This window comes from Ranitomeya variabilis, chromosome 3, assembly GCF_051348905.1.
Source record: "Ranitomeya variabilis isolate aRanVar5 chromosome 3, aRanVar5.hap1, whole genome shotgun sequence".
In the NCBI taxonomy this organism is placed as follows: domain Eukaryota; kingdom Metazoa; phylum Chordata; class Amphibia; order Anura; family Dendrobatidae; genus Ranitomeya; species Ranitomeya variabilis.
The window spans coordinates 209,063,831-209,089,148 of record NC_135234.1 but is presented as its reverse complement, the minus strand read 5'-3'; the positions used below and the strand labels follow the sequence as shown (position 1 = coordinate 209,089,148).

At 45.9% G+C, this 25,318-nt stretch overlaps 1 protein-coding gene across 2 annotated transcripts in view; it reads right to left on the bottom strand.

The window, feature by feature from the left end:
- The window catches only part of CNTN2 (contactin 2), a 94,439-nt gene that overhangs the window by 11,182 nt on the left and 57,939 nt on the right, over positions 1-25,318 (bottom strand). For both annotated transcript variants that reach the window (XM_077295069.1, XM_077295070.1), the window contains exons 11-17: positions 6,189-6,339; positions 5,934-6,061; positions 5,269-5,444; positions 4,943-5,063; positions 4,511-4,669; positions 3,304-3,453; positions 1,007-1,077 (exon numbers count right to left, since the gene is read on the bottom strand). In XM_077295069.1, the coding sequence (XP_077151184.1) occupies positions 1,007-1,077; positions 3,304-3,453; positions 4,511-4,669; positions 4,943-5,063; positions 5,269-5,444; positions 5,934-6,061; positions 6,189-6,339 (956 nt within the window). The remainder of the gene's footprint in view (positions 1-1,006; positions 1,078-3,303; positions 3,454-4,510; positions 4,670-4,942; positions 5,064-5,268; positions 5,445-5,933; positions 6,062-6,188; positions 6,340-25,318) is intronic.

Genomic DNA, 25,318 nt, shown 5'->3' with positions numbered 1-25,318 from the left:
GAAGACGCATACACAACAGGTGCACATAGCCTCGACGGATCCGTCAAAAAAACGGACCCAGTGCATCAATTTTTTACAATCTGCACAGGATCCATTTTTTCAACATTTTGACGGATTGTGACTAGTGAAGAGTGAATATACTCGTTACTCGAGATTTCTCGAGCAAGCTCGGGTGTCCTCCGAGTATTTGTTAGTTCTCGGATATTTAGTTTTCCTTGCAGCAGCTGAATGATTTACAGCTACTAGACAGCTTGATTACATGTGGGGATTCCCTAGCCACCAGGCAACCCCCACATGTACTCAGGCTGGGTAGTAGCTGTAACTCATTCAGCTGCAGCGATGAAAACTAAATCTCCGAGCACTTACAAATAATCGGAGGACACCCAAGCGTGCTCGGGAAATCTTGAGTAATGAGTATATTCGCTCATCACTAATTGTGACTAGTGATGAGCGAGTGTACTCGTTGCTCGGGTTTTCCCGAGCATTCTCAGGTGATCTCCGAGTATTTGTTATTGCTCGGAGATATAGTTTTCATCACCTCAGTTCCATGATTTACGGCTTCCAGATACGCTGAATTCATGTGAGGAATTCCTGTCTGTTAGGGAATTCCCACATGTATTCAGCCTGTCCAGCAGTCGTAAATCATTCTGCTGAGGTGATGAAAACTATATCTCCAAGCAATAACAAATACTCAGAGATCACCCAAGCGTGCTCGGGAAAACCCGAGCAACGAGTATACTCGCTCATCACTAAGTGTGACTGATTGTAAAAAACGGAAGTGTGAAAGAAGCCTTAGCTTATGCAAACATTTTGGCTCACATTGGGACTTCTTAGGTCACACCTCTTTTCTGTATGCAAATTGCCTCTTCTGAGAAAAAGAGGACTTAAACTCTACAGCGCCACCTATTGGAAGTAGCGATCCTACAAGTCACAATCAACCTCTTTTCTGCTAAGATATATGCCCCTTTCTTAACAAATTATGTTGTTTCACTTAACATTGACTCACCTTCCAGGTAATTGTGAGCTCATTTGGTGCCCCTCCTCCACCATTAAGACCTGATGGGGCCACAATAGGTTCTAAAAGGAATCATAGGAGATATTAGGTACTACATGTCTCAATAATAAGTTATGTTGATATGGCATTTACTAAAATTGTTACCTTAGAATAAATATGAATCTTAATTTTTAAAAAAATAAATAGAAAAGTGACAGTAAATAGTATTATGTTCCTTGATTACATTGACATTATTCACATGCATAACCAGGCTTGAACTGGCCCACATGGGAAGAGATGAATTCCCGGTGGTCCCCCGTGCAGGAGTGGACCCTCCCACACTTCTATCAGTAGTTGGCACAATACACTTGATTCACTATGTACAGGTAAAGGCAGCATCTCATCATTTATATACAAATCTACCCAGCTTATTATTATATAGAAGCATAGGTACATTTGTAAATGAAGTGTATAATTTGCATGTAGCTGAACAGTGGGCCCCCAGAGTCATTGTTACTTGTAGATCCTTGGCAGACCAATGCAACTCTAGGCATAACCATTGGGGGTGAAGAGGTTGTAGTTGTCCCTTGGCCCTAGAGCCTGGAGGGCCCCAAAACCACACTGTCATAGTTCTGATTACTGTGATATCACTGCTTATTATTCCCATTATGCTGTGACTTATGTATCACTACTTTGACATGACTATGTTAACGGAATGTGAACTGGGGACATGAAAAACATGTGTTTCACTATTATCTTGCCAGTTAAACAAGCTGCCGATCACCTGATAAATGAGCGCAATGCTCATTCATCAGGTGAAATGTTCTTTTATGCAGCATAAAAGAAATCCTTTCTTGGTGGCACATTGTTCTGTGTAAACAGGACTGAAACTGCTGAGAACAATGGCAGCTTATGCGCAATGAGCAACATAGCACAGATCGCTCAGTGCGAATTATCAGAAAGATCAGTGGTGGATTCATGCCGCCGTTCTTTCCTTGTGAACGGACACTTGGTATCCATATTGTGGCATTACTGTGTGCATTGTTTTTCATCAGTATTACCCCTTTGGTTAGCGTGGTTAGTGAATTCTTTGGCCATTGTCGTATTTTCATTACTTGTATTATCCATTTTTAGACAAAAAGTATAACAGGTCATAGAAGTGATCACATTCATTTACTCTTGGCACTCAGGAGAAATTTGTTGCAAGATTCAAAAATAGATTTTTATTTTGGTGCATCCAGCTCAACATATAAACGTTTTCGGTCTCGACAACTGAGACCTTCATCAGATATAGTTGTCAAAGTGTATTGTAAAAGAAACAGTCTGCATACAGATACAGGTCATAGCATGCAGTACGGGTGGCGGAATGGGTGAATCCGTCCTAGAACTGCGTGAAGCGTGAGTCCTGTTCAACAGGTGGGGAAGTGGAAAACCCTCCACTAATGAGTGTGGGGGACATGCGGCTAAGGTGCACAGTGGGCTACCTGGAGACCATGGATGGTGTGTGTGGGTCACACACTGGGTGAAATGCTAGCCAGGGAGCGGGAGCGCAAGGCGCCTGAGAAATAGCAGGGCAGTATACAGCGCTTTTGGCAAAGCGAGGTGCTCGCAGGGTGAGGAGCGCTGAACGATGCCGATGCCAGGGGCGGTGTGGACGCTGTGCTGAGAAGCAGGGAGACGCTCCCGGGGCTGCTAGGAGCCCCGGGAGCGTCTCCCTGCTTCTCAGCACAGCGTCCACACCGCCCCTGGCATCGGCATCGTTCAGCGCTCCTCACCCTGCGAGCACCTCGCTTTGCCAAAAGCGCTGTATACTGCCCTGCTATTTCTCAGGCGCCTTGCGCTCCCGCTCCCTGGCTAGCATTTCACCCAGTGTGTGACCCACACACACCATCCATGGTCTCCAGGTAGCCCACTGTGCACCTTAGCCGCATGTCCCCCACACTCATTAGTGGAGGGTTTTCCACTTCCCCACCTGTTGAACAGGACTCACGCTTCACGCAGTTCTAGGACGGATTCACCCATTCCGCCACCCGTACTGCATGCTATGACCTGTGTCTGTATGCAGACTGTTTCTTTTACAATACACTTTGACAACTATATCTGATGAAGGTCTCAGTTGTCGAGACCGAAAACGTTTATATGTTGAGCTGGATGCACCAAAATAAAAATCTATTTTTGAATCTTGCAACAAATTTCTCCTGAGTGCCAAGTATATTTTCATTTACATTTACGGGTTGGATCCCTAACTTGAGCACCTCCCAAGAATCCCTGAGTGCCGTGGTCACCACTTTCCACATTCATTTACTCACCAGCCTCTTTTGTTCGTATTATGGCTGATGGAACACTGGGTTCTCCATCTCCTAAAATATTGCTAGCAACCACTCGGAATAGATAATCCGTCCATGGTGTAAGTCCCACTACCAAAGTAGTTTCTGCATTTCCCTCCACGGCGACAGGGTCTGTAAAGTAAAGAGTTTAGACAATATACATAAACCAAAGAAAAATGTTAAATATATATTGGGTAAAGAGTGGAATGACACTCTTCTTCGTGAAAACATATGCTTTTAGAGGCCTCTAATAGTTTGTACAAAACGGAACGTCATTCATGGAAAGCAACGGAGCTACAGACTGACTTGCCTCTATTGGGAAACAAGCATAATAAAATGGCCTGGAGACCGGAAATCAATTGATCTGGAAACAAAACTAGTTCAACGAGCATCCCTGGAAGTCCAACAGAATTCCCAATCCATCTCGACAGCACAATATGGTCTCAGAACACATTTTCTAGAGGCTTCCAACACTCAGAAGCATATAAGCTTTATTGTCTACTGATGTGGAAGAAAACAATAAACTCCACATTAAGTGATGAACCAACAAAAAATGCATCATCATCATGTCTGAGAAACGACAATATTCATGGTCAGCAATAAGTGGCTCAGATTTCTTAGAAGAAAAATGATACCCTTAATGTGATTGGGTGATGAAACTCAAGAGTCAGAAAGATTGACCACAGCTGAGAGAGATTTTTTTTTAGCAAGAGCTAGAGTAAAAGGGCTGAGGATCACAGAAGAGTGTTTAATGTTTCCATGTTGGATATTTTTTGATTAGTATTGGAAACCTCATGCCGTCACACCAGCTGATGGCACAGAGGGTAGCTGTTGTTGCCTTCGATTCTAATTCCTCCATACATTGGAAGAACAAAACAATCAAAGCATCAAGGACTATTCCACTACCGAGGAAAAACATTCCTGGACGCTCGGAGAAGACGCAGGATGCACAAGGTCAGAAATACGTAAATTATATTCAGGCATCAGTGAAATGCACACTGCTGTTCGAAAAGAAATCTGATGTATCATTCTATTAAAATCACAGCAGAAACAACCTGAAATAATGATGAATTTTTCACTTCACTTCATACCTCATGGGACTAGATCCACAGTGCATTTGATATTCATGTTTCTGAATTTGCTACATAGCTCAAGCTTTCCACTTCTGAAATCATCCATTAACACTGACCTGTCCGTGCTTTTTTCCACTCTTCCTTTTCTGGCTCTCTGACTTCCACTGTATAGCGACTGATTGGATTATGGTTATCAAAGCCTCGACTCCAGCTCAGTTCAATGCTTGTTTCCTTTGCATTTCTCGCTACTAGACCTCCTGGTGGTCCAGGGGGTCCTACATGAAGCAAACACATGAACATTTTGTTCTTCATGACACCAATTAACCTACTGACATTTACATGTCAAAATAACCAAGTCAATAATTGTGTAACACATAATCAAAAGATTGCTTTAGCAGTAGAATCTAAATTCATTCTTCATAGCAAACCGTAAGGAATTGATACAGAAAGTACATAGTATGTAAAGATCTAAAGTACATTACTCTAGTACTCCAGAGACCAGATGCAAGCACCAGTGTTACCTCGTTAGATGCAAGCACCAGGGTTACCTCGCACAAGGAGAGAAGCTGAAGCAGAGGTTCGGTCCACCACAGTCTGAGCCGTACATGTGTATTTTCCAGCATGCCTCAATTTAGTATTAATAATATGAAGGTCCCCAACAGATTCATCCTGCAAAAAAAGGGCTTTGTCTTAGACACAGCTGCTAACAATGTATTACTATGAATGTCATTCACACAGAGGAGTTTATAATCACTCCGGCCGCATTAGTAGTCCTCCAAACTGGAAGAAATTTGTTTTACTGCTCGATATTTTAGATAAGGTATTATGATATAGTGAAGATTAAACATAAATAATGAGATTTAATATACAATACCCGTGAAACTTTTAGATAATGTTCTTCTGCCTTCTCAAAGTTAATGGGCATTCCATCCAGTTCCCATGTGAATGTGAGATCCATGGTAGGATCATGTGACGCGTGGCACTGTAGTGTAACACTGTCCCCCTCATTGATGTCTGCTCCTGAAGGGGCCAACGTAATTCTTGTTGCTTCTGTAAGATAAAAATAGTTGAATTTCTCAGCTGACTGTAACAGAAGGCATTTTCTGGCATTAATACATAAAATATGGCATTTAGACTGAACATCATATTTCTCTGTTCCCTATGGGAATGGTTCTGTCTCACATATATGTCAAATACAGAAGTTAGGGCTTCGGCATCGCACGGAGTTCCATTAATTCATCTGGACATTTAGGCTCCTATCTAAATAGAGAATCACAGTTTCAATATTTCTTATCACTCTCGGTAGGAAGTGTGGTTGTATGTGACAACCTGCCCAATGAAGCATTTGGGTCTATTGGTACATATTTTTTTTCCCAAAGATTTCTCTAGATCAACCTGCAGGATAACAGGATGCAATAATTATATCACTCTTATTATGTATATTTGAAAAAATGTGTAAAATTCTCAATTATTTAGTTTACCATCCTCATACAGACTGGACTATGTAGCAATGTATTGTTATATCTGTAGCCATCTCACCCCTCACACTAAGAATGCCAGTGCTATTGGACTTCCCCATGAGATTTTCTGCAAAACAGGTATAGTTTCCTTCGTCTGCTCGAGATATGTTCTTCAAGATTAGTGTTCCATTAGTAGTGACGGTAATCCTGTCAATAATCAAAAAGACAGAATTATCATTAGAATAAAGTTCATGAATATGGATATAGCTCTAGATCAAAGACTGTTTGACATCAAGAATTGATTTTTGCTTTTGCCACATGCTTCACCCCATACTTGCTACTGTTGCGTAAAAGTTCAGTCCCTTTACTCCATAAGATGACTGGGGTTGGGGCAGCCCTCGGATTACAATGTATCTTGATTTCTCCACCTCGAGCTGCTGGAATTAGCGGTTTTACAGGTGAAAGACGGAAATCAGGAGCCATAGCTTGATGGAAAAAGAAGAAAAAAGAGAAAAACAAAGTATTGTATTTGTTAGACATAAAATACATATTGTGGATACATCTGTTGCTACATTCTGCCTGTTTTCAGATCATGAAGAGTGATTAAAGAGAACCAGTCCCCAGAGAAAAACGCTATTAACCTGCAAAAATATTTCCTGGATCTGTACATTCCTAAAGCAAGAATCTGCAAAATCCATAGTCCATGCCCTCATCATCTCCCACTTTGACTACTGTAATGTCCTGCTCTGTGGCCTCCCCTCTACTCTCGCACCCTTCCAATCTATTCTAAACTCTGCTGCCCGACTAATCCACCTGCCCCCCCGCTATTCTCCGGCCTCTCCCCTCTGTCAATCCCTGCACTGGCTCCCCATTACCCAAAGACTCCAGTTCAAAACCCTAACCATGATATACAAAGCCATCCACAACCTGTCTCCTCCATACATCTGTGACCTCGTCTCCCGGTACTTTCCTGCACGCAACCTCCGATCCTCACAAGATCTCCTTCTATACTCCCCTCTTAGCTCCTCTTCCCACAATCACATACAATATTTCTCCTGCGCATCCCCCATACTCTGGAACTCTCTACCCCAACATATCAGACTCTCATCTACCATGGAAACCTTCAAAAAGAACCTGAAGACCTACCTCTTCCGACAAGCCTACAACCTGCAGTAACCACCGATCGACCAAACTGCTGCACGACCAGCTCTACCCTCACCTATTGTATCCTCACCCATCCCTTGTAGATTGTGAGCCCTCGCAGGCAGGGTCCTCTCTCCTCCTGTACCAGTTGTGACTTGTATCGTTTAAGATTACTGTACTTGTTTTTATTATGTATACCCCTCCTCACATGTAAAGCGCCATGGAATAAATGGCGCTATAATGATAAATAGTAATAATAACATATGGGGTTAATCTGCAGGTTTAGGCCACGTTCACATGTTCAGTATTTGATCAGTGTTTTACCTCCGTATTTACAAGCTAAAACCAGGAGTGGGTGATAATGCAGAAATGGTGAAGTGTTTCTACTATACTTTTCATTTGATTGTTCCACTCCTGGTTTTGGTTTGCAAATACTGAGCTAAAATACTGACCAAATACTGAACATATGACCATGGCCTAATAGCATTCCTAACCTGCCTGGCATCTGCACTTTCACAAACTCTGCTGGGAGAAAATTAACTCTATTCCCCCGTTCAGCATCAGGTATCAGTCATGGGGGAGGCACCGATGCTGGTTCAGTCACCGCTCTGTATATAGAGAGCGGCAGTTGTAATCTCCAGCGCTGACTGACACTGGCTCTGCATTGGGGCCAGCTGTCAGCCAGGCCAGGGGGCACAATTACAGCCACCACTCTGTATTCTCAGTGGTGACTGAACCAGCGCCAGTGTCGCCCCCGTGACTAGAAAAAAAAACGCTGCCGGGGAGGAATAAAGTTAATTTTCTCCCTATGGTGTTCGGCTAAGTGCAGGTGGCAGGCAGGTTAGTAACACTATTAAGCTGCAGATTACCCCCATGTCTGCAGGTTAATAGTTTTTTCTAATGATAGGTTCCCTTTAGGCCGGTTTCAAAAGTCTTTTTTTTCCGGTACCGGAAAAAAAGGTACCAGAGTTGACAGTGTCCGTGTGTATAAAACTTGCGACACACATGTGGTAACCATTTGCCGCATCAGTACCACACCAACAGGTGCCAGGGAAGAAGTGCTACAGTAAGCAGAATGATGAGAGTTAGATTCAAGTGATAACAATGACAGCAGGCGGCAGCTGATGGCACTCTTACTCCCATCAGCATACACCTGCTGAAGCTAATAACTATGACAGCAGGAGCAGCTGATGGGAGTATTCATCAGCCAGCTCCTGGGCTGTAAATAAATAACAGCAAAACAAAAAAAATGGTGTGGTTTCCCCTCTATTTCCTATAACCAGCCAAGCAAAATTCACAGCTGGGGGCTGCAACCCTCAGCTGTCAGCTTCAGCAAGGCTGGTTATCAAGAATAGAGGGGTCCCCATGCTGCTTTTTTTTAAATGATTTTAATAAATAATTAAAAATATGGCTTGGGGTCCACCTCATTTTTGACAACCAGGCTTGCTAAAGTTGACAGCTGGTGGCTGGGATTCTCAGGCTGGTAAGGGGCCATTGATATAGGCCCCCTCCAGCATAAAAATAGTAGTCCACAGCTGCCTGGCTCTTCCCACTTGCCCTGTAGCAGTGGCAAGTGGTTTTCATATTTGTGGGGTTGATGTCACCTTTGTATTGTCTGGTGACATCAAGCCCACAGCTTAGTAATGGAGAGACGTCTATAAGACACCTATCCATTACTAATCCTATAGTTACATGGTAAATAAAGAGCCAGAATACAGTCTTTTATTAGACATAAAACAATGATCAGGTGTTAGACTCCAATTGCCACAGTTATACTCACCTAACGCCTAATTTCTCCAAAGCCCTCGTTCTCCTGTAATAAAACAAAAATGAAAAAACAACAATATCTTCTACCTGTCTGTCATTCTATCCCATGCCATAATCCATGTCTGGGGGATAAATAGTTTTCAACCTGGATGGTGCCAAGATGCGTCCATTCAGGCTGAGAACCACTGGTGAATAAACTGCTGCAAGCGAAGCATCAGTGAGCATCGGTGACGTCATTGTGGTTACCACCAGTCACTGAGGCTGATGGACATGTCAGCATGTTTTGCCCACAGAAACACTGTCCATGGAAACACTGACGTGCACAGAAGGGAATGGGTCTATGTGTATCAGTGTCTCCTGTAAGTGTGAAAACTTTCACCACACATACCAGAGACATGGACATGTGAAAGTGGCCTTATAGTGCAGACCAACATTGGAGACAACAGCAGGAGAAGCAGTATTGTAATAATGATTGGCCAAATTTGTTGGTGCATCCTGACAGATTTAATGGGATCCACCAACAATCCTATATGGAAACGGCTCCATAGTCCTGTGAGGTTCCTTACTAGAGGAAACAGGGACTGGAAATTTCAGAAATTAAGGTCATGTGCACACATTCAGTATTTGGTGAGTTTTTTTACATCACCATGTGTAAGCCAAAACTAGGAATGGAACAGTCAGAGGAAATGAAACAAGTCACCACTTCTGTACTCCTCACCCACCCCTGGTTTTGGCTTACAAATACCGAGGTAAAAGAAACCTCACCAAATACTCAACGTATGCACATGGCCTAAGGTAACACATCCATTGTTTGCTTCTTTTTCCCCCCATTAAATTAACAAATGCTTGGACAATCTTAGGGTACTGTCACACTCTGCAACTTTCCAACGATCACGACCAGCGATACGACCTGGCCGTGATCGTGGTCGCTGGAGAGCTGTCACACAGACCGCTCTCCAGCGACCAATGATGCCGAAGGCCCCGGGTAACCAGGGTAAACATCGGGTTACTAAGCGCAGGGCCGCGCTTAGTAACCCGATGTTTACCCTGGTTACCATCGTAAAAGTAAAAAAAAACAAACAGTACATACTCACATTCCGGTGTCCGTCAGGTCCCTCGCCGTCTGCTTCCCGCACTGACTGAGTGCCGGCCGTAAAGTGAAAGCAGATCACAGCGGTGACGTCACCGCTGTGCTCTGCTCTTACTTTCCGGCCGGCAGTCAGTCAGTGCAGGAAGCAGACTGCAAGGGACCTGACGGACACCGGAATGTGAGTATGTACTGTTTGTTTTTTTTTACTTTTACGATGGTAACCAGGGTAAACATCGGGTTACTAAGCGTGGCCCTGCGCTTAGTAACCCGATGTTTACCCTGGTTACAAGCAAACGCATCGTTGGATCGGTGTCACACACACCGATCCAACGATGACAGCGGGAGATCCAGCGACGAAAGAAAGTTCCAAACGATCTGCTACGACGTACGATTCTCAGCAGGGTCCCTGATCGCCGCTGCGTGTCAGACACAGCGATATCGTATGGATATCGCTGGAATGTCACGGATCGTACCGTCGTAGCGACAAAAGTGCCACTGTGAGACAGTACCCTTAGTGTGTATAAGCTGGTAGCAGTAGTTTATTTCCCATGAAAACAAAAGGATCAGGTGTTAGACTCCAATTGCCAAATCCTTCTCTCTTCCAATAGCATCTGTTTGGGAAGAGTTGGGAGGCCTCCATAGGCATTCAGTAAGTTCAGATGACTTTCATCGAATGTGTAACCTTTAGGGAACAAAACTGCAGGTGGCGGGCGAAAGCTATCAAATGTGCATGGGCAGCTTCTGAGTGGATTAAATTGTGAACCATAAGTTTAACCCCTTCATGACTGGAGGTATTTCTGTTTTTGCGTTTTCGTTTTTTGCTCCCCTGCTTCCCAGAGCCATAACCTTTTTGTTTTTCGGTCAATATGGTCATGTGGGAGCTTATTTTTTGCGGGACAAGTTGTACTTTTGAAAGACACCATTGGTTTTAACATATTGTGTACTGAAAAATGGGGAAAAAATTCCAAGTGCAGTGAAATTGCAAACATCAGTGCAATTCCACAGTTTCCTTTTTTTAATACCATGTTCACTAAATGATAAAACTGACCAGCCATTATGATTCTCCAGGTCATTATGAGTTCATAGACACCAAACATGTCTAGATTCTTTTTTATTTACGGTAAGTAGTGAAAAAAATATCCAAAGTTTGGTTAAAAAAAAAATGGCACCATTTTCCCAGACCTGTAGCGTCTCCATTTATTGTGATCTGGGGCTAGGTATGTGCTTGATTTTTGTGCCGAGCTGATGTTTTTGTTGATACAATTTTGGTGTAGATATAATCTTTTGATCGCCCTTTATTGTATTTTATTGCAGTGTAGCGGCAACCTAAAAAAGTAATTCTGATGTTTTGAAATTTTTTCCAGTTATGCCGTTTAGCGATCGGGTTAATTCATTTTTTATATTGATAAATTGAGCAATTCTGAATGCAACTATACCAAATATGAGTATTTTTTTTTATTATTGTTTTATTTTGAATGGGGTGATAGGGGGGTGATTTTAACTTTTATATTTCTTTATTTTGTTAATATTTTTAAAAAACTTTTTTTTTTCCTTTTTGAATGCTTCAATAGTCTCCATGGGAGACTAGAAGCTGCAATACTTTGATCTCCTCTGCTACACACAGGCAATGATCAGTTTGCCTGTGTGTAGCAGAAATGCTCACTTGCTATGAGTGCCGACCACCGGGCGACACTCATAGCAATCCGGCAATGACAACCATAGAGGTTGTCATGCTGACCCATCGGTGACCCGCGGTCATGTGATGGGGTCACTGATGGGTGGGATTTCTGACAAGATTTCCGGTAAGCGTGAGTAAATGCCGCTGTAAGAAATTGACAACGGCATTTAACTAGTTAACAGCCGTGGGTGGATCGCGATTCCACACGCGGCTGTTGCTGGCACATGTCAGCTTTATATATCAGCTGTCATGTGCCCAGAAAGGTGTGGGCTCAGTGCTGGAGCCCGCACCAAACGGGAAGTCCAACATCAGCATACCTTTATGCACAATGTCAGAAAGGGGCTAAACCCTTCACAACTGATGATGTATATGGAGCGCCCCCAGACGCAGGGCCGCGGGGTACTCGGTACCGGGCCTCTCTGTCTCGGTCCTGGGGTTGTCACGGTGGCTAGGCTCGGTCCGTGACCCTGCTAAGGGGCGTCCAATGAAAGATGTGATGGTGGTGCGTGGTGCAAGTCGCGATGAATAACGAGGACACAGGGTTGCAGTCTCTTTACCTCTTTACTGAAGGCTTCAGGATCCGCAATCCAGAGTACTGCTAACAGGGCTGGCTGAGACCGGCCAGTCCGAAGGCACATCCAGAGTTCCCTTTGCAGGTGGAAATCAGTGCCTACCTTCTAGCGCCTGTGTGTTGTAGTACTTCCCTGCTGAGCACCACGGGATAGTCCTCACAACTGTTGTGTCTGTTCTGATGTTATTTCTCACAACTCGTATCTGTTCTGATGTTCTTTCTCCGTCCCCCAGATGATATGGCTAGGACGCACCCGTATGACGGGTAGGCCTGGAGTTCTTCCGGGACCCTAGAGTCGCCCCTCTCCCACAATTGCCCCCTATGTCTGCTTAGGTGATTTAGGTGAGAAAGCCAACCTATAATTAACTGTCCTGCTGTTGGTTTGAAGTAATGCTTGGAGCCTATTACTTCCTCGGCGTTCCGGCCACCGGCTACGCGCCTCAGTAGGATGTTGCTGATCTTGTGGCATGACTCCTACTGGCTTTATCTCCTTTTTGCTGCGATCTCGTTTCTCACTTCTCCACAATAAACCTCGCTTCTTGTCCTTTCTTAAGATACCACCGCAATGAAGTGCAGGCGCGGTTCCATAACGTTCTGTCCTGTTCGCTAGGCCTCTGTCAGGATCCCACCCCTGACAGGGACCTGTTGTTAACTCTGTGTTCAGGCTCCCTCTTGTGGTCACTGGTGGTATGGTGTGACTTTTGCTTTGGGCTCCCCCTGGTGGCTTTGTCTGTTATCCTGCTGGTCTCTGGCTATCAGCTGGTTCGTTATCCTCTGGGAGGTTCCTATATAGCTCTGTTTTTCTTTCACTTGTTGCCGGCTGTCAATGTAATCAGTGCTACTCAGATTCCTTCTGACTACCTTGCTCCCAGTCCATCCAGGATAAGCTAAGTTTTGTTTGCTCATTTTTTGATCAGCAGTGTTTATCATGTTTTCTGTTCCAGCTTGCTAAAATTTAATTCCCTCGCTTGCTGGTTGCTCTAGTGGGCTGAGTTTCTCCCCACACACCGTTAGTTGGTGTGTGGGTTCTTGAAATCTCAGGATGGATATTTTGTAAGGGTTTTTTATTGATCGCATAGACCCCTGCTCTATTTTCTGCTTTCTAGTACTAGTGGGCCTCTTTTGCTGAATCTGATTTCATCCCTATGTATGTGCCTTCTTCTTACTTCACCGTTAATATTTGTTGGGGGCTTCTATATCTTTGGGGATTATTTCTCTGGAGGCAAGCGAGGTCTTTCTTTCTCTTTAGGGGTAGCTAGTTCCTCAGGCTGGCTCGAGACGTCTAGGAATTTTTTAGGCACGTTCACCGGCTACCTCTAGTTGTTTTGGATAGGTTCAGATTTGCGATCAGTCCAGTTACCATCTCCCTAGAGCTCGTCCTTAGTTTAATCACTTGCTTATCTATTTGTGATCCTCAGCCACTAGGGATCATAACAGTACAGCCGGCCCGCAAAGTGTTAATTGCATGGCAGAAGCAGGAGAAAAGAAGCCTTGAGAAATTTTTTTTTTTTCTTTTTCTTGTTGTTGCCGTGTGTCTAGCTGCTGTGCTAGCTTCTCTCCTCCTCTTAATCTTGGTGTGGCTCTGAGTTCAGCTGCTGACATGGATGTCCAGAGCTTGGCTTCCAGTCTGGATCATCTTGCTGCTAGAGTTCAAAGTATTCAGGATTTTGTTGTTCACAGTCCTATGTCTGAGCCTAGGATACCTATTCCGGAGTTGTTTTCTGGAGATAGATCTAGGTTCCTGAATTTTAAGAACAATTGTAAGTTGTTTCTTTCTTTGAAACCTCGTTCCTCTGGTGATGCCGTTCAGCAAGTTAGGATTATTATTTCCTTTTTGCGTGGTGACCCTCAAGATTGGGCCTTCGCATTGGCGCCAGGGGATCCTGCATTGCTCAGTGTGGATGCGTTTTTTTCTGGCCCTTGGATTGCTCTATGAGGAACCTAATCTTGAGAACCAGGCTGAAAAAGCGTTATTGGCCCTCTCGCAGGGGCAAGATGAAGCAGAGGTGTACTGCCAGAAATTTCGGAAATGGTCGGTGCTTACTCAGTGGAATGAGTGTGCCCTGGCTGCAAATTTCAGAGAAAGTCTTTCTGAAGCCATTAAGAATGTCATGGTGGGGTTCCCTACGCCTGCAGGTCTGAATGAGTCAATGACTCTGGCCATTCAGATTGATCGGCGGTTGCGGGAGCGCAAACCTGTGCACCATTTGGCGGTGTCTTCTGAACAGACACCTGAATCTATGCAATGTGACAGAATTCTGACCAGAAGTGAACGGCAAAATTATAGACGGCAAAATGGGTTGTGCTTTTACTGTGGTGACTCAGCTCATGTTATCTCAGCATGCTCTAAGCGCAAAAAAAGGTTGATAAATCTGTCACCATTGGTGCTTTACAGCCTTAGTTCATTTTGTCTGTTACCCTGATTTGTTCCCTGTCATCTTACCCGGTTAATGCCTTTGTAGATTCAGGTGCTGCCCTGAGTCTGATGGATTGGTCATTTGCCAGGCGCTGTGGTTTTGATTTGGAGCCTTTAAAATTCCCTATTCCACTAAGGGGAATTGACTCTACGCCATTGGTTACGAATAGACCTCAGTACTGGACACAAGTGACCATGTGCATGACTCCTGTTCATCAGGAGGTGATTCGCTTTCTTGTATTGCATAATTTGCATGATGTTGTCGTGTTGGGTCTACCATGGTTGCAGACTCATAATCCAGTCCTGGATTGGAAAGCTATGTCTGTGTCAAGTTGGGGTTGTCAGGGAATTCATGGTGACGCTCCTGTGGTGTCAATTGCTTCGTCCACTCCTTCTGAAGTCCCTACGTTTTTGTCAGACTACCAGGATGTATTTGAGGAGCCCAAACTCAATTCTCTGCCTCCTCATAGGGACTGTGATTGTGCTATAAATTTGATTCCTGGTAGTAAGTTTCCTAAGGGACGACTTTTCAATTTATCTGTGCCGGAGCATGCTGCCATGCGGAGTTATATAAAGGAGTCTTTGGAGAAGGGACATATTCGCCCGTCCTCTTCCCCTCTTGGTGCGGGATTCTTTTTTGTGGCTAAGAAGGATGGTTCCCTGAGACCTTGTATTGATTATCGCCTTTTGAATAAAATCACGGTCAAATTTCAGTATCCTTTGCCATTGTTAACTGATTTGTTTGGTCGCATTAAGGGGTCTAGTTGGTTCACCAAGATAGATCTTCGTGGTGCGTATAACCTTGTGCGTATAAAACAGGGTGATGAATGGAAAACTGCATTTAATACGCCTGAAGGCCATTTTGAGTACCTGGTGATGCCTTTTGGACTTTCTAATGTTCCTTCAGACTTTCAGTCCTTTATGCATGACATCTTCCGTGAATATCTGGATAAGTTTATGATTGTGTATCTGGATGATATTCTGTTTTTTTCGGATGATTGGGAGTCTCATGTTAAGCAGGTCAGGATGGTCTTTCAGGTCCTGCGTGACAATGCTTTATTTGTGAAGGGCTCAAAATGTCTTTTTGGAGTCCAGAAGATTTCTTTTTTGGGTTTCATTTTTTCTCCTTCTACTATTGAGATGGACCCAGTCAAGGTTCAGGCTATTCATGACTGGACGTAGCCTACATCGGTTAAGAGTCTTCAGAAGTTCTTGGGTTTTGCTAATTTTTACCGTCGCTTCATAGCTAATTTTTCTGGTGTTGTTAAGCCTTTGACGGATTTGACCAAGAAAGGTTCTGATGTGACTAATTGGTCCTCTGCGGCTGTGGAGGCCTTTCAGGAGCTGAAGCTCCGGTTTTCTTCGGCTCCGGTCTTATGTCAGCCAGATGTCTCACTTCCCTTCCAGGTGGAGGTTGATGCTTCCGAGATTGGAGAGGGGGCTGTTTTGTCACAGAGAAGCTCCGATGACTCTGTGATGAAGCCATGTGCTTTCTTTTCAAGAAAGTTTTCGCCTGCCGAGCGGAATTATGATGTCGGTAATCGGGAGTTGTTGGCTATGAAGTGGGCATTTGAGGAGTGGCGACATCGGCTCGAGGGAGCTAAGCATCGTGTGGTGGTCTTGACTGATCACAAGAATTTGATCTATCTCGAGTCGGCCAAGCGGCTGAATCCCAGACAGGCTCGTTGGTCGTTGTTTTTCTCTCGTTTTGATTTTGTGGTTTCGTACCTGCCTGGTTCGAAGAATGTGAAGGCTGATGCTCTTTCTAGGAGTTTTGTGCCTGACTCTCCTGGAGATTCAGAGCCGGCTGGTATTCTTAGAGAAGGGGTGATTTTGTCTGCCATCTCCCCAGATTTCCGACGTGTGCTGCAAGAGTTTCAGGCGGATAGACCTGATCGCTGTGCACCGGAGAGACTGTTTGTCCCGGATAGATGGACCAACAGAGTCATCTCCGAGGTTCATTCTTCGGTGTTGGCGGGCCATCCTGGAATATTTGGTACCAGAGACTTTGTGGCCAGGTCTTTTTGGTGGCCTTCCTTGTCGCGGGATGTGCGTTCCTTTGTGCAGTCTTGTGGAATTTGTGCTCGGGCTAAGCCTTGCTGTTCTCGAGCCAGTGGTTTGCTGTTACCTTTGCCTGTCCCGAAGAGGCCTTGGACGCACATTTCCATGGATTTTATTTCAGATCTCCCTGTCTCTCAGAGAATGTCTGTCATCTGGGTGGTGTGTGATCGTATTTCTAAGATGGTCCATTTGGTGCCCTTGCCTAAGTTGCCTTCCTCCTCCGAGTTGGTTCCACTGTTTTTCAAAATGTGGTTCGTTTGCACGGGATTCCTGAGAACATTGTTTCTGACAGAGGATCCCAGTTTGTGTCTAGATTTTGGCGGACCTTTTGTGCTAAGTTGGGCATTGATTTGTCTTTTTCGTCGGCCTTCCATCCTCAGACGAATGGCCAAACCGAGCGAACTAATCAGACCTTGGAGACTTATTTAAGATGTTTTGTTTCTGCTGATCAGGACGACTGGGTTACTTTTTTGCCGTTGGCCGAGTTTGCCCTTAATAATCGGGCTAGTTCTGCTACTTTGGTTTCTCCTTTCTTTTGTAATTCGGGGTTTCATCCTCGTTTTTCCTCGGGTCAGGTGGAGCCTTCTGACTGTCCTGCAGTGGATGTTGTGGTTGATAGGTTGTATCAGATTTGGAATCATGTGATGGACAATTTGAAGCTGTCTCAAGAGAAGGCTCAGCTCTTTGCCAACCGCCGTCGCTGTGTGGGTCCCCGACTTCGCGTTGGGGACTTGGTGTGGTTGTCTTCTCGCTTCGTTCCTATGAAGGTCTCCTCTCCTAAGTTCAAGCCTCGGTTTATCGGTCCTTATAAGATTCTGGAAGTCCTTGGCCCTGTGTCATTTCGTCTGGACCTCCCAGCATCATTTGCTATTCATAATGTGTTCCATCGCTCGTTGTTGCGGAGGTATGTGGTGCCTGTGGTTCCTCCGGTTGAGCCTCCTGCCCCGGTGCTGGTTGAGGGAGAATTGGAATACGTGGTGGAGAATATCTTGGATTCTCGTATTTCTAGACGGAGGCTCCAGTATTTGGTTAAATGGAAGGGCTATGGTCAGGAGGATAATTCTTGGGTTGTCGCCTCTGATGTTCATGCAACCGATTTGGTTCGTGCCTTCCATGTGGCTCATCCTGATCGCCCTGGTGGTTTTCATGAGGGTTCGGTGACCCCTCCTCAAGGGGGGGGTACTGTTGTGAATTCTGTGTTCAGGCTCCCTCTTGTGGTCACTGGTGGTATGGTGTGACTTTTGCTTTGGGCTCCCCCTGGTGGCTTTGTCTGTTATCCTGCTGGTCTCTGGCTATCAGCTGGTTCGTTATCCTCTGGGAGGTTCCTATATAGCTCTGTTTTTTTTTCACTTGTTGCCGGCTGTCAATGTAATCAGTGCTACTCAGATTCCTTCTGACTACCTTGCTCCCAGTCCATCCAGGATAAGCTAAGTTTTGTTTGCTCATTTTTTGATCAGCAGTGTTTATCATGTTTTCTGTTCCAGCTTGCTAAAATTTAATTCCCTCGCTTGCTGGTTGCTCTAGTGGGCTGAGTTTCTCCCCACACACCGTTAGTTGGTGTGTGGGTTCTTGAAATCTCAGGATGGATATTTTGTAAGGGTTTTTTATTGATCGCATAGACCCCTGCTCTATTTTCTGCTTTCTAGTACTAGTGGGCCTCTTTTGCTGAATCTGATTTCATCCCTATGTATGTGCCTTCTTCTTACTTCACTGTTAATATTTGTTGGGGGCTTCTATATCTTTGGGGATTATTTCTCTGGAGGCAAGCGAGGTCTTTCTTTCTCTTTAGGGGTAGCTAGTTCCTCAGGCTGGCTCGAGACGTCTAGGAATTTTTTAGGCACGTTCACCGGCTACCTCTAGTTGTTTTGGATAGGTTCAGATTTGCGATCAGTCCAGTTACCATCTCCCTAGAGCTCGTCCTTAGTTTAATCACTTGCTTATCTATTTGTGATCCTCAGCCACTAGGGATCATGACAGGGACCCCCCTGAATCTTCCCCCGCAACACCCTCTGCCACAGGATGTTGCCTGGTTCCAACCCAGTCAGCTTCTCCCTAACTTTCTGTCCGGCCCCCAGTTTTACCAGATTGTGAGGAGTGGCCTAATCATAGAACCCTTTGCTCCCCCTGGTGGCCAGAGTGTGACGTGTAATGTGTGACTGTGATACCTGGTCAGGTGAACTCCTTAGGTGCCAACAGACGTACCATCACTCCCCTTAGCGGCGGAGGGTCAGTACTGCAATGACCAGGACTCTGGGGCGCTGCACTCCCCCCCCCCCCCCGGTTAAATCCAGTACTCCCGGACTGGGAAGAAAACAACAATACATGTCAGCAAAAGACATACAAAATTTTGAAATGCAATAAACAAGTAAATATAACAGTGCTTCCCTTTATGGGAGGTTAGGACTCTTGAACGTTACAAACAAAACGTGGTTAAATATTTTAAATAACATACTATAAATAACTTCTATTACCCAGCCGGGTATTCTACTAAGTGCAAATTCTGAACAATAATTTAACTTTTCCTTTAAGGGCGTATAAGCTGAACCCACTAAAGGCTTACTATAAAACTCTAAAATATAACTTAAATTTTTCTTTATTTTTCTGATTTTTCATATGCAGGACCGCCTGTCTATCTGCCCAGGCCTACTGCCTCTTTTCTTAGTACAGGATCAATTAACCATCTCTCTATGGCTCTCAGGAGGACTTACTAACTAACCCCTACGGGTTTACTTTATTGACATTCAGCTTTCAACTCTTCATTAAACAATTTCTATCACTATCTAGCTAACTACATACTACTTCTATGTAAAACATTATTACCGTTTACTTTCTTTAAGGCAACATTATACTTTAAGTGCAACTAGTGAACGTTCCCTTTAAGAAGGAACCAAGTCTCTTTGAGGTAGTGCAGACTTTCTCTATCTGCAAGTCCAGTGAAGGCAAGAGCTTCCATGCTGCACTCAGGAACAGTCTCTTCACAAAGCTCTCCTTCTTGTAAAACCAGTAAGGGGCACCCTTAAGAAGGTGCGAACTATTTACAATACAGTTTGTGAACCATTCACCGTCCATGATTCGGCAGTCTTTGTAACATTGACGAACAAAAGCAAAAAGAAAAAGAAAAACAATAGCAAAAATAAAAAGCAATAGGGATCCCGGGTAAACAAAGGGATCCCTTTAAGAATAACCCTGGTCGGGTATTAGCAGCAAAAAGCAGGGAAACAAACAGTTAACTATTTACATACTCGTGGTTCCGAGGTTTAGTTGGACAGCTTCCAGGGCTGCACCTGGCACTTAACCCTTCTTGGCCTGGGAAAAGTGAGGTCCAGGGTTACACCCAGTGCTGGACAAACGCCGTTAATCCGTATTTAATGTACGGTTAAATCATGCGCAGCGATGGAGGTCTGCGCAGCTTGAGTATGGGCATTTGCTGCAGCAGAGGTAGCGGCTGCTGCAAGATCAGTCACTGGAACGGAGTCAGCAGCTGTGGCACTAGCAGTCACTGGAGTGGTGTCGGTCGTCAGGGCAGGGTCGTCCTTTATACCTGCTTCAGATGCGGTCTCTCCGGTGCCGGACTGCTCTACCTCCACTGGGATCTGGAACACTGGTTGCGGAGCCTTGCGCTGCGACGTTGTCATCTCTGCTTGCAGCATCTCGCTTCCCGGCAGGGCCTTGCTTTCTGGCTTCGGAGCGCTGGAACTTCTTTCCTGCTCCGGACCAGATGAGGCTGCCGACAGGCCTCTGGTGAGGCTCCCGATGAAGGTCTTCTTCCACCCAGCCTCAGTACTCAGCTGCGTCCGCAGGAGTTGGTCGCTGAGCTCCTCCACGCCAGCCTGCAGGAAATCAGTATCAGCGGTGGAGGCCTGGTTACGGTGCCCCTCCGGGTAGCTGGGGGAGTCCTCTGCTCCGACCCCATGCTCCGGGTGGCTGGCCATGGCGTCCTCCACGTGGCTGACTTCTTCTTTGTCCTTTTCCCGCTCTCTCCTTTGTGGGTGGTTTCTTTTTCTTTGTCTCCGCCCTCCATTGAGGATGAGGAGGCGGATCTCGGCTGCTGACGGACACGTCCTCAAGGTACAGAAATATTTAGACTGGGCGGCCATTGTCTTTCGCGCTCTTCAGCTTGTTCACGCCCACAAATCCATGCCCTTCTTCTTCTCCTGCGTTCCTCTTAGCGCTGTAATGGCGGCGGTTTTGGCGGGAATTTTTGGCGGCAAGTGGCAATACACAGTCTTTGCAATAAGTCACAGTTCAAGCACAATTCAGACACAGTTCCCAGGCACACATGACCTGATTCTTCAGGCTTAAGTAGATCCTGTTCGTGACTCCAAGTTTGGAGCGCCCCCAGATGCAGGGCCGCGGGGTACTCGGTACCGGGCCTCTCTGTCTCGGTCCTGGGGTTGTCACGGTGGCTAGGCTCGGTCCGTGACCCTGCTAAGGGGCGTCCAATGAAAGATGTGATGGTGGTGTGTGGTGCAAGTCGTGATGAATAACGAGGACACAGGGTTGCAGTCTCTTTACCTTTTTACTGAAGGCTTCAGGATCCGCAATCCAGAGTACTGCTAACAGGGCTGGCTGAGACCGGCCGGTCCGAAGGCACATCCAGAGTTCCCTTTGAAGGTGGAAATCAGTGCCTACCTTCTAGCGCCTGTGTGTTGTAGTACCTCCCTGCTGAGCACCACGGGATAGTCCTCACAACTGTTGTGTCTGTTCTGATGTTATTTCTCACAACTCGTATCTGTTCTGATGTTCTTTCTCCATCCCCCAGATGATATGGCTAGGACGCACCCGTATGACGGGTAGGCCTGGAGTTCTTCGGGACCCTAGAGTCGCCCCTCTCCCACAATTGCCCCCTATGTCTGCTTAGGTGATTTAGGTGAGACAGCCAACCTATAATTTACTGCCCTGCCATTGGTTTGAAGTAATGCTTGGAGCCTATTACTTCCTCGGCGTTCCGGCCACCGGCTACGCGCCTCAGTAGGATGTTGCTGATCTTGTGGCACGACTCCTACTGGCTTTATCTCCTTTTTGCTGCAATCTCGTTTCTCACTTCTCCACAATAAACCTCGCTTCTTGTCCTTTCTTAAGATACCGCTGCAATGAAGTGCAGGCGCGGTTCCGTAACGTTCTGTCCTGTTCGCTAGGCCTCTGTCAGGATCCCACCCCTGACAGGGACCCCCCTGAATCTTCCCCCGCAACACCCTCTGCCACAGGATGTTGCCTGGTTCCAACCCAGTCAGCTTCTCCCTAACTTTCTGTCCGGCCCCCAGTTTTACCAGATTGTGAGGAGTGGCCTAATCATAGAACCCTTTGCTCCCTCTGGTGGCCAGAGTGTGACGTGTAATGTGTGACTGTGATACCTGGTCAGGTGAACTCCTTAGGTGCCATCAGACGTACCATCACTCCCCTTAGCGGCGGAGAGTCAGTACTGCAACGACCAGGACTCTGGGGCGCTGCATATATTTATATCATCGGCCGTGTCCCTGACTTTGATGCAGGATCTGACGCTGAGCCCGCATCTTTCCCCACATTTTATGCGTGATTTAATCAGTCATCAAGTGCCTCTAAAAGCTGTGGGCAGATCTGAGATCCACCTGCGGCTGTTAAATAGTTAAATGCCGCTGTCAATCACTGACAGCTGCATTTGACACGCACCTGTCGGAAGCACGTCACAAGGCCCGCCCATTGGCGCCCCTGTTGATTCATACAATGTATATTTTCATTTTCTAAACATACTAAATACTAAGCATTGACTTTAGTCTTATACTAGTGGAGCGGCCCCCAGACGCAGGGCAGCGGGGTACTCAGTACCGGGTCTTTCTCTCGGTTCTGGGGATGTCACGGTGGCCTGACCCGGTCCGTGGCCCTGCTATGGGGTGCCCAATTAAAGATGAAGGTGCAGGTGTAAGTCACAGTAAATGATGAGGACACAGGGTTGCAGTCTCTTTACGTCTTTACTGAAGGCTTTGGGATCCACAATCCAGAGCACTGCTAACAGGGCTGGCTGAGACTGGCAGGCCCGAAGGCACATCCAGAGTTCCCTTTGCAGGTGGAAATCAGTGCCTACCTACTAGCGCCTGTGTGTTGTAGTACTTCCCTGCTGAGCACCACAGGATAGTCCTCACAACTGTTATCTCTGTTTCTGATGTTCTTTCTCTCCGTCCCCCAGATGATATGGATAGGACGCACCCGTATGACGGGGTAGGCCTGGAGTTATTCTGGGACAATAGAGACGCCCCTCTCCCACAATTGCTTCCGTTGTCTGCTTAGGTGATTTAGGTTAACTTAACTTAACTTAACTTAACTTAGGTGAAAGTTAACTTAACTTAACTTAACTTAGGTTAAAGTTAACTGTCCTGCCGTGGGTTTGAAGTAATGCGTAGAGCCTAATACTTCCTCGGCGTTCCGGCCACCGGCTACGCGCCTCAGAAGGATGTTGCCACGATCTTAGGGGCCCGACTCCTTCTGGTTCTTTCTCCTTTGTGCTGTGATCTCGTTTCTCACTTCTCCACAATATACTTCGCTTTATGTCCTTTCTTAAGATGCCGCCGCAATGAGGTGCAGGCACGGCTCCGTAACGATCTGTCGTTTTGCTAGGCCACTGTCAGGATCCCACACCTGAGAGGGACCCCCCTGAATCTTCCCAAGCAACGCTCTCCTCTCACTAGATGTTGCAGGGGAAAACACAGTCAGCTTCTCCCTAACTTCCTATCCAACCCCCAGTTTTACCAGAGTGTGAGGAGTGTGTTATGATGACCTGGTGGTTAGGAGCACTAGGAATGACCTGATGAGCAAACTAGTAATACAGGACAAGCTCTGGGAAGTGGGAGCTCTGCTGACCGCAACCCCTAATCCTATCACAACAACTAGAAATAGCCATGGAGCGTACCTGACTCTGCCTAGACGCCTCTTCACAGCCTAAGAGCTAACTACCCCTAAAGATAGAAAATAAAGCCTAACTTGCCTCAGAGAAATTCCCCAAAGAAAAAGGCAGCCCTCCACACATATTGACTGTGAGTTAAGATGGAAGTCACAAACACAGGAATGAAATAGGTTTCAGCAAAGGAGACCAGACTTAACTAAACAGACTTGAGGATAGAAAAGGTATCTTTGCGGTCAGCATAAAAAACTACCAAAAAACCACGCAGAGTGTGCAAAAGAGACCCCACACCGACTCACGGTGTGGAGGTGCCACTCTGCATCCCAGAGCTTCCAGCTAGCAAGGCAAAATCATGATAGCAAGCTGGACAAGAAAACAGTGGTAAACAAATAAGCTAGCAGGGACTTAGCTTTTGCTGGAGTAGACAAGTCATCTGAAAGATCCAAGAGAGAACTGGACCAGTACTAGGACATTGACAGCTGGCATCAGGTAATGATCTAAGTGGAGTTAAATAGAGCAGCCAGCCTAGGACTAAACGAGGTCAGCTGAGGAAGGAACCTCAGAACCAGCAGCTCCACTCACAGCCACCAGAGGGAGTCCATGGACAGAACTCGCCAAAGTACCATTCATAACCACCGGAGGGAGTTCGAGAACAGAATTCACAACAGTACCCCCCCTTGGGGAGGGGTCACCGAACCCTCACCAGAGCCCCCAGACCTATCAGGACGAGCCAAATGAAAGGCAGGAACAAGATCGGCAGCATGAACATCAGAGGCAACCACCCAGGAATTATCCTCCTGACCATAACCTTTCCACTTGACTAGGTACTGAAGTTTCCGTCTCGAAATACGAGAATCTAAAATCTTCTCCACCACATACTCCAACTCCCCCTCAACCAACACCGGGGCAGGAGGGTCAACGGAGGGAACCATAGGAGCCACATATCTCCGCAATAACGACCTATGGAACACATTATGGATGGCGAAAGAAGCTGGAAGGTCCAAACGAAATGACACAGGATTAAGAATTTCAGAAATCTTATAAGGACCAATGAAATGAGGCTTAAACTTAGGAGACGAAACCTTCATAGGAACATAACAAGACGATAACCAAACCAAAGCCCCAACACGAAGTCGGGGACCAACACAGCGATGGCGGTTAGCAAAATGCTGAGCCTTCTCCTGGGACAATGTCAAATTGTCCACCACGTGAGTCCAAATCTGCTGCAACCTGTCCACCACAGAATCCACACCAGGACAGTCCGAAGGCTCAACCTGTCCTGAAGAAAAACGAGGGTGGAAACCAGAATTACAGAAAAAAGGCGAAACCAAAGTGGCCGAGCTGGCCCGATTATTAAGGGCGAACTCAGCCAAAGGCAAGAAGGACACCCAATCATCCTGATCAGCAGAAACAAAGCATCTCAGATATGTCTCCAAAGTCTGATTGGTTCATTCGGTTTGGCCATTTGTCTGAGGATGGAAAGCTGAAGAAAATGACAAATCAATGCCCATCTTAGCACAAAAGGACCGCCAAAACCTCAAAACAAACTGGGAACCTCTGTCCGACACGATGTTCTCCGGAATGCCATGCAAACGAACCACGTGCTGGAAAAACAATGGAACCAAATCAGAGGAGGAAGGCAATTTAGGCAAAGGTACCAAATGGACCATCTTAGAGAAGCGATCACAAACCACCCAGATAACCGACATCCTTTGAGAGACAGGGAGATCTGAAATAAAATCCATGGAAATATGCGTCCAGGGCCTCTTCGGGACCGGCAAGGGCAAAAGCAACCCACTGGCACGAGAACAGCAGGGCTTAGCCCAAGCACAAGTCCCACAGGACTGCACAAAAGAACGCACAT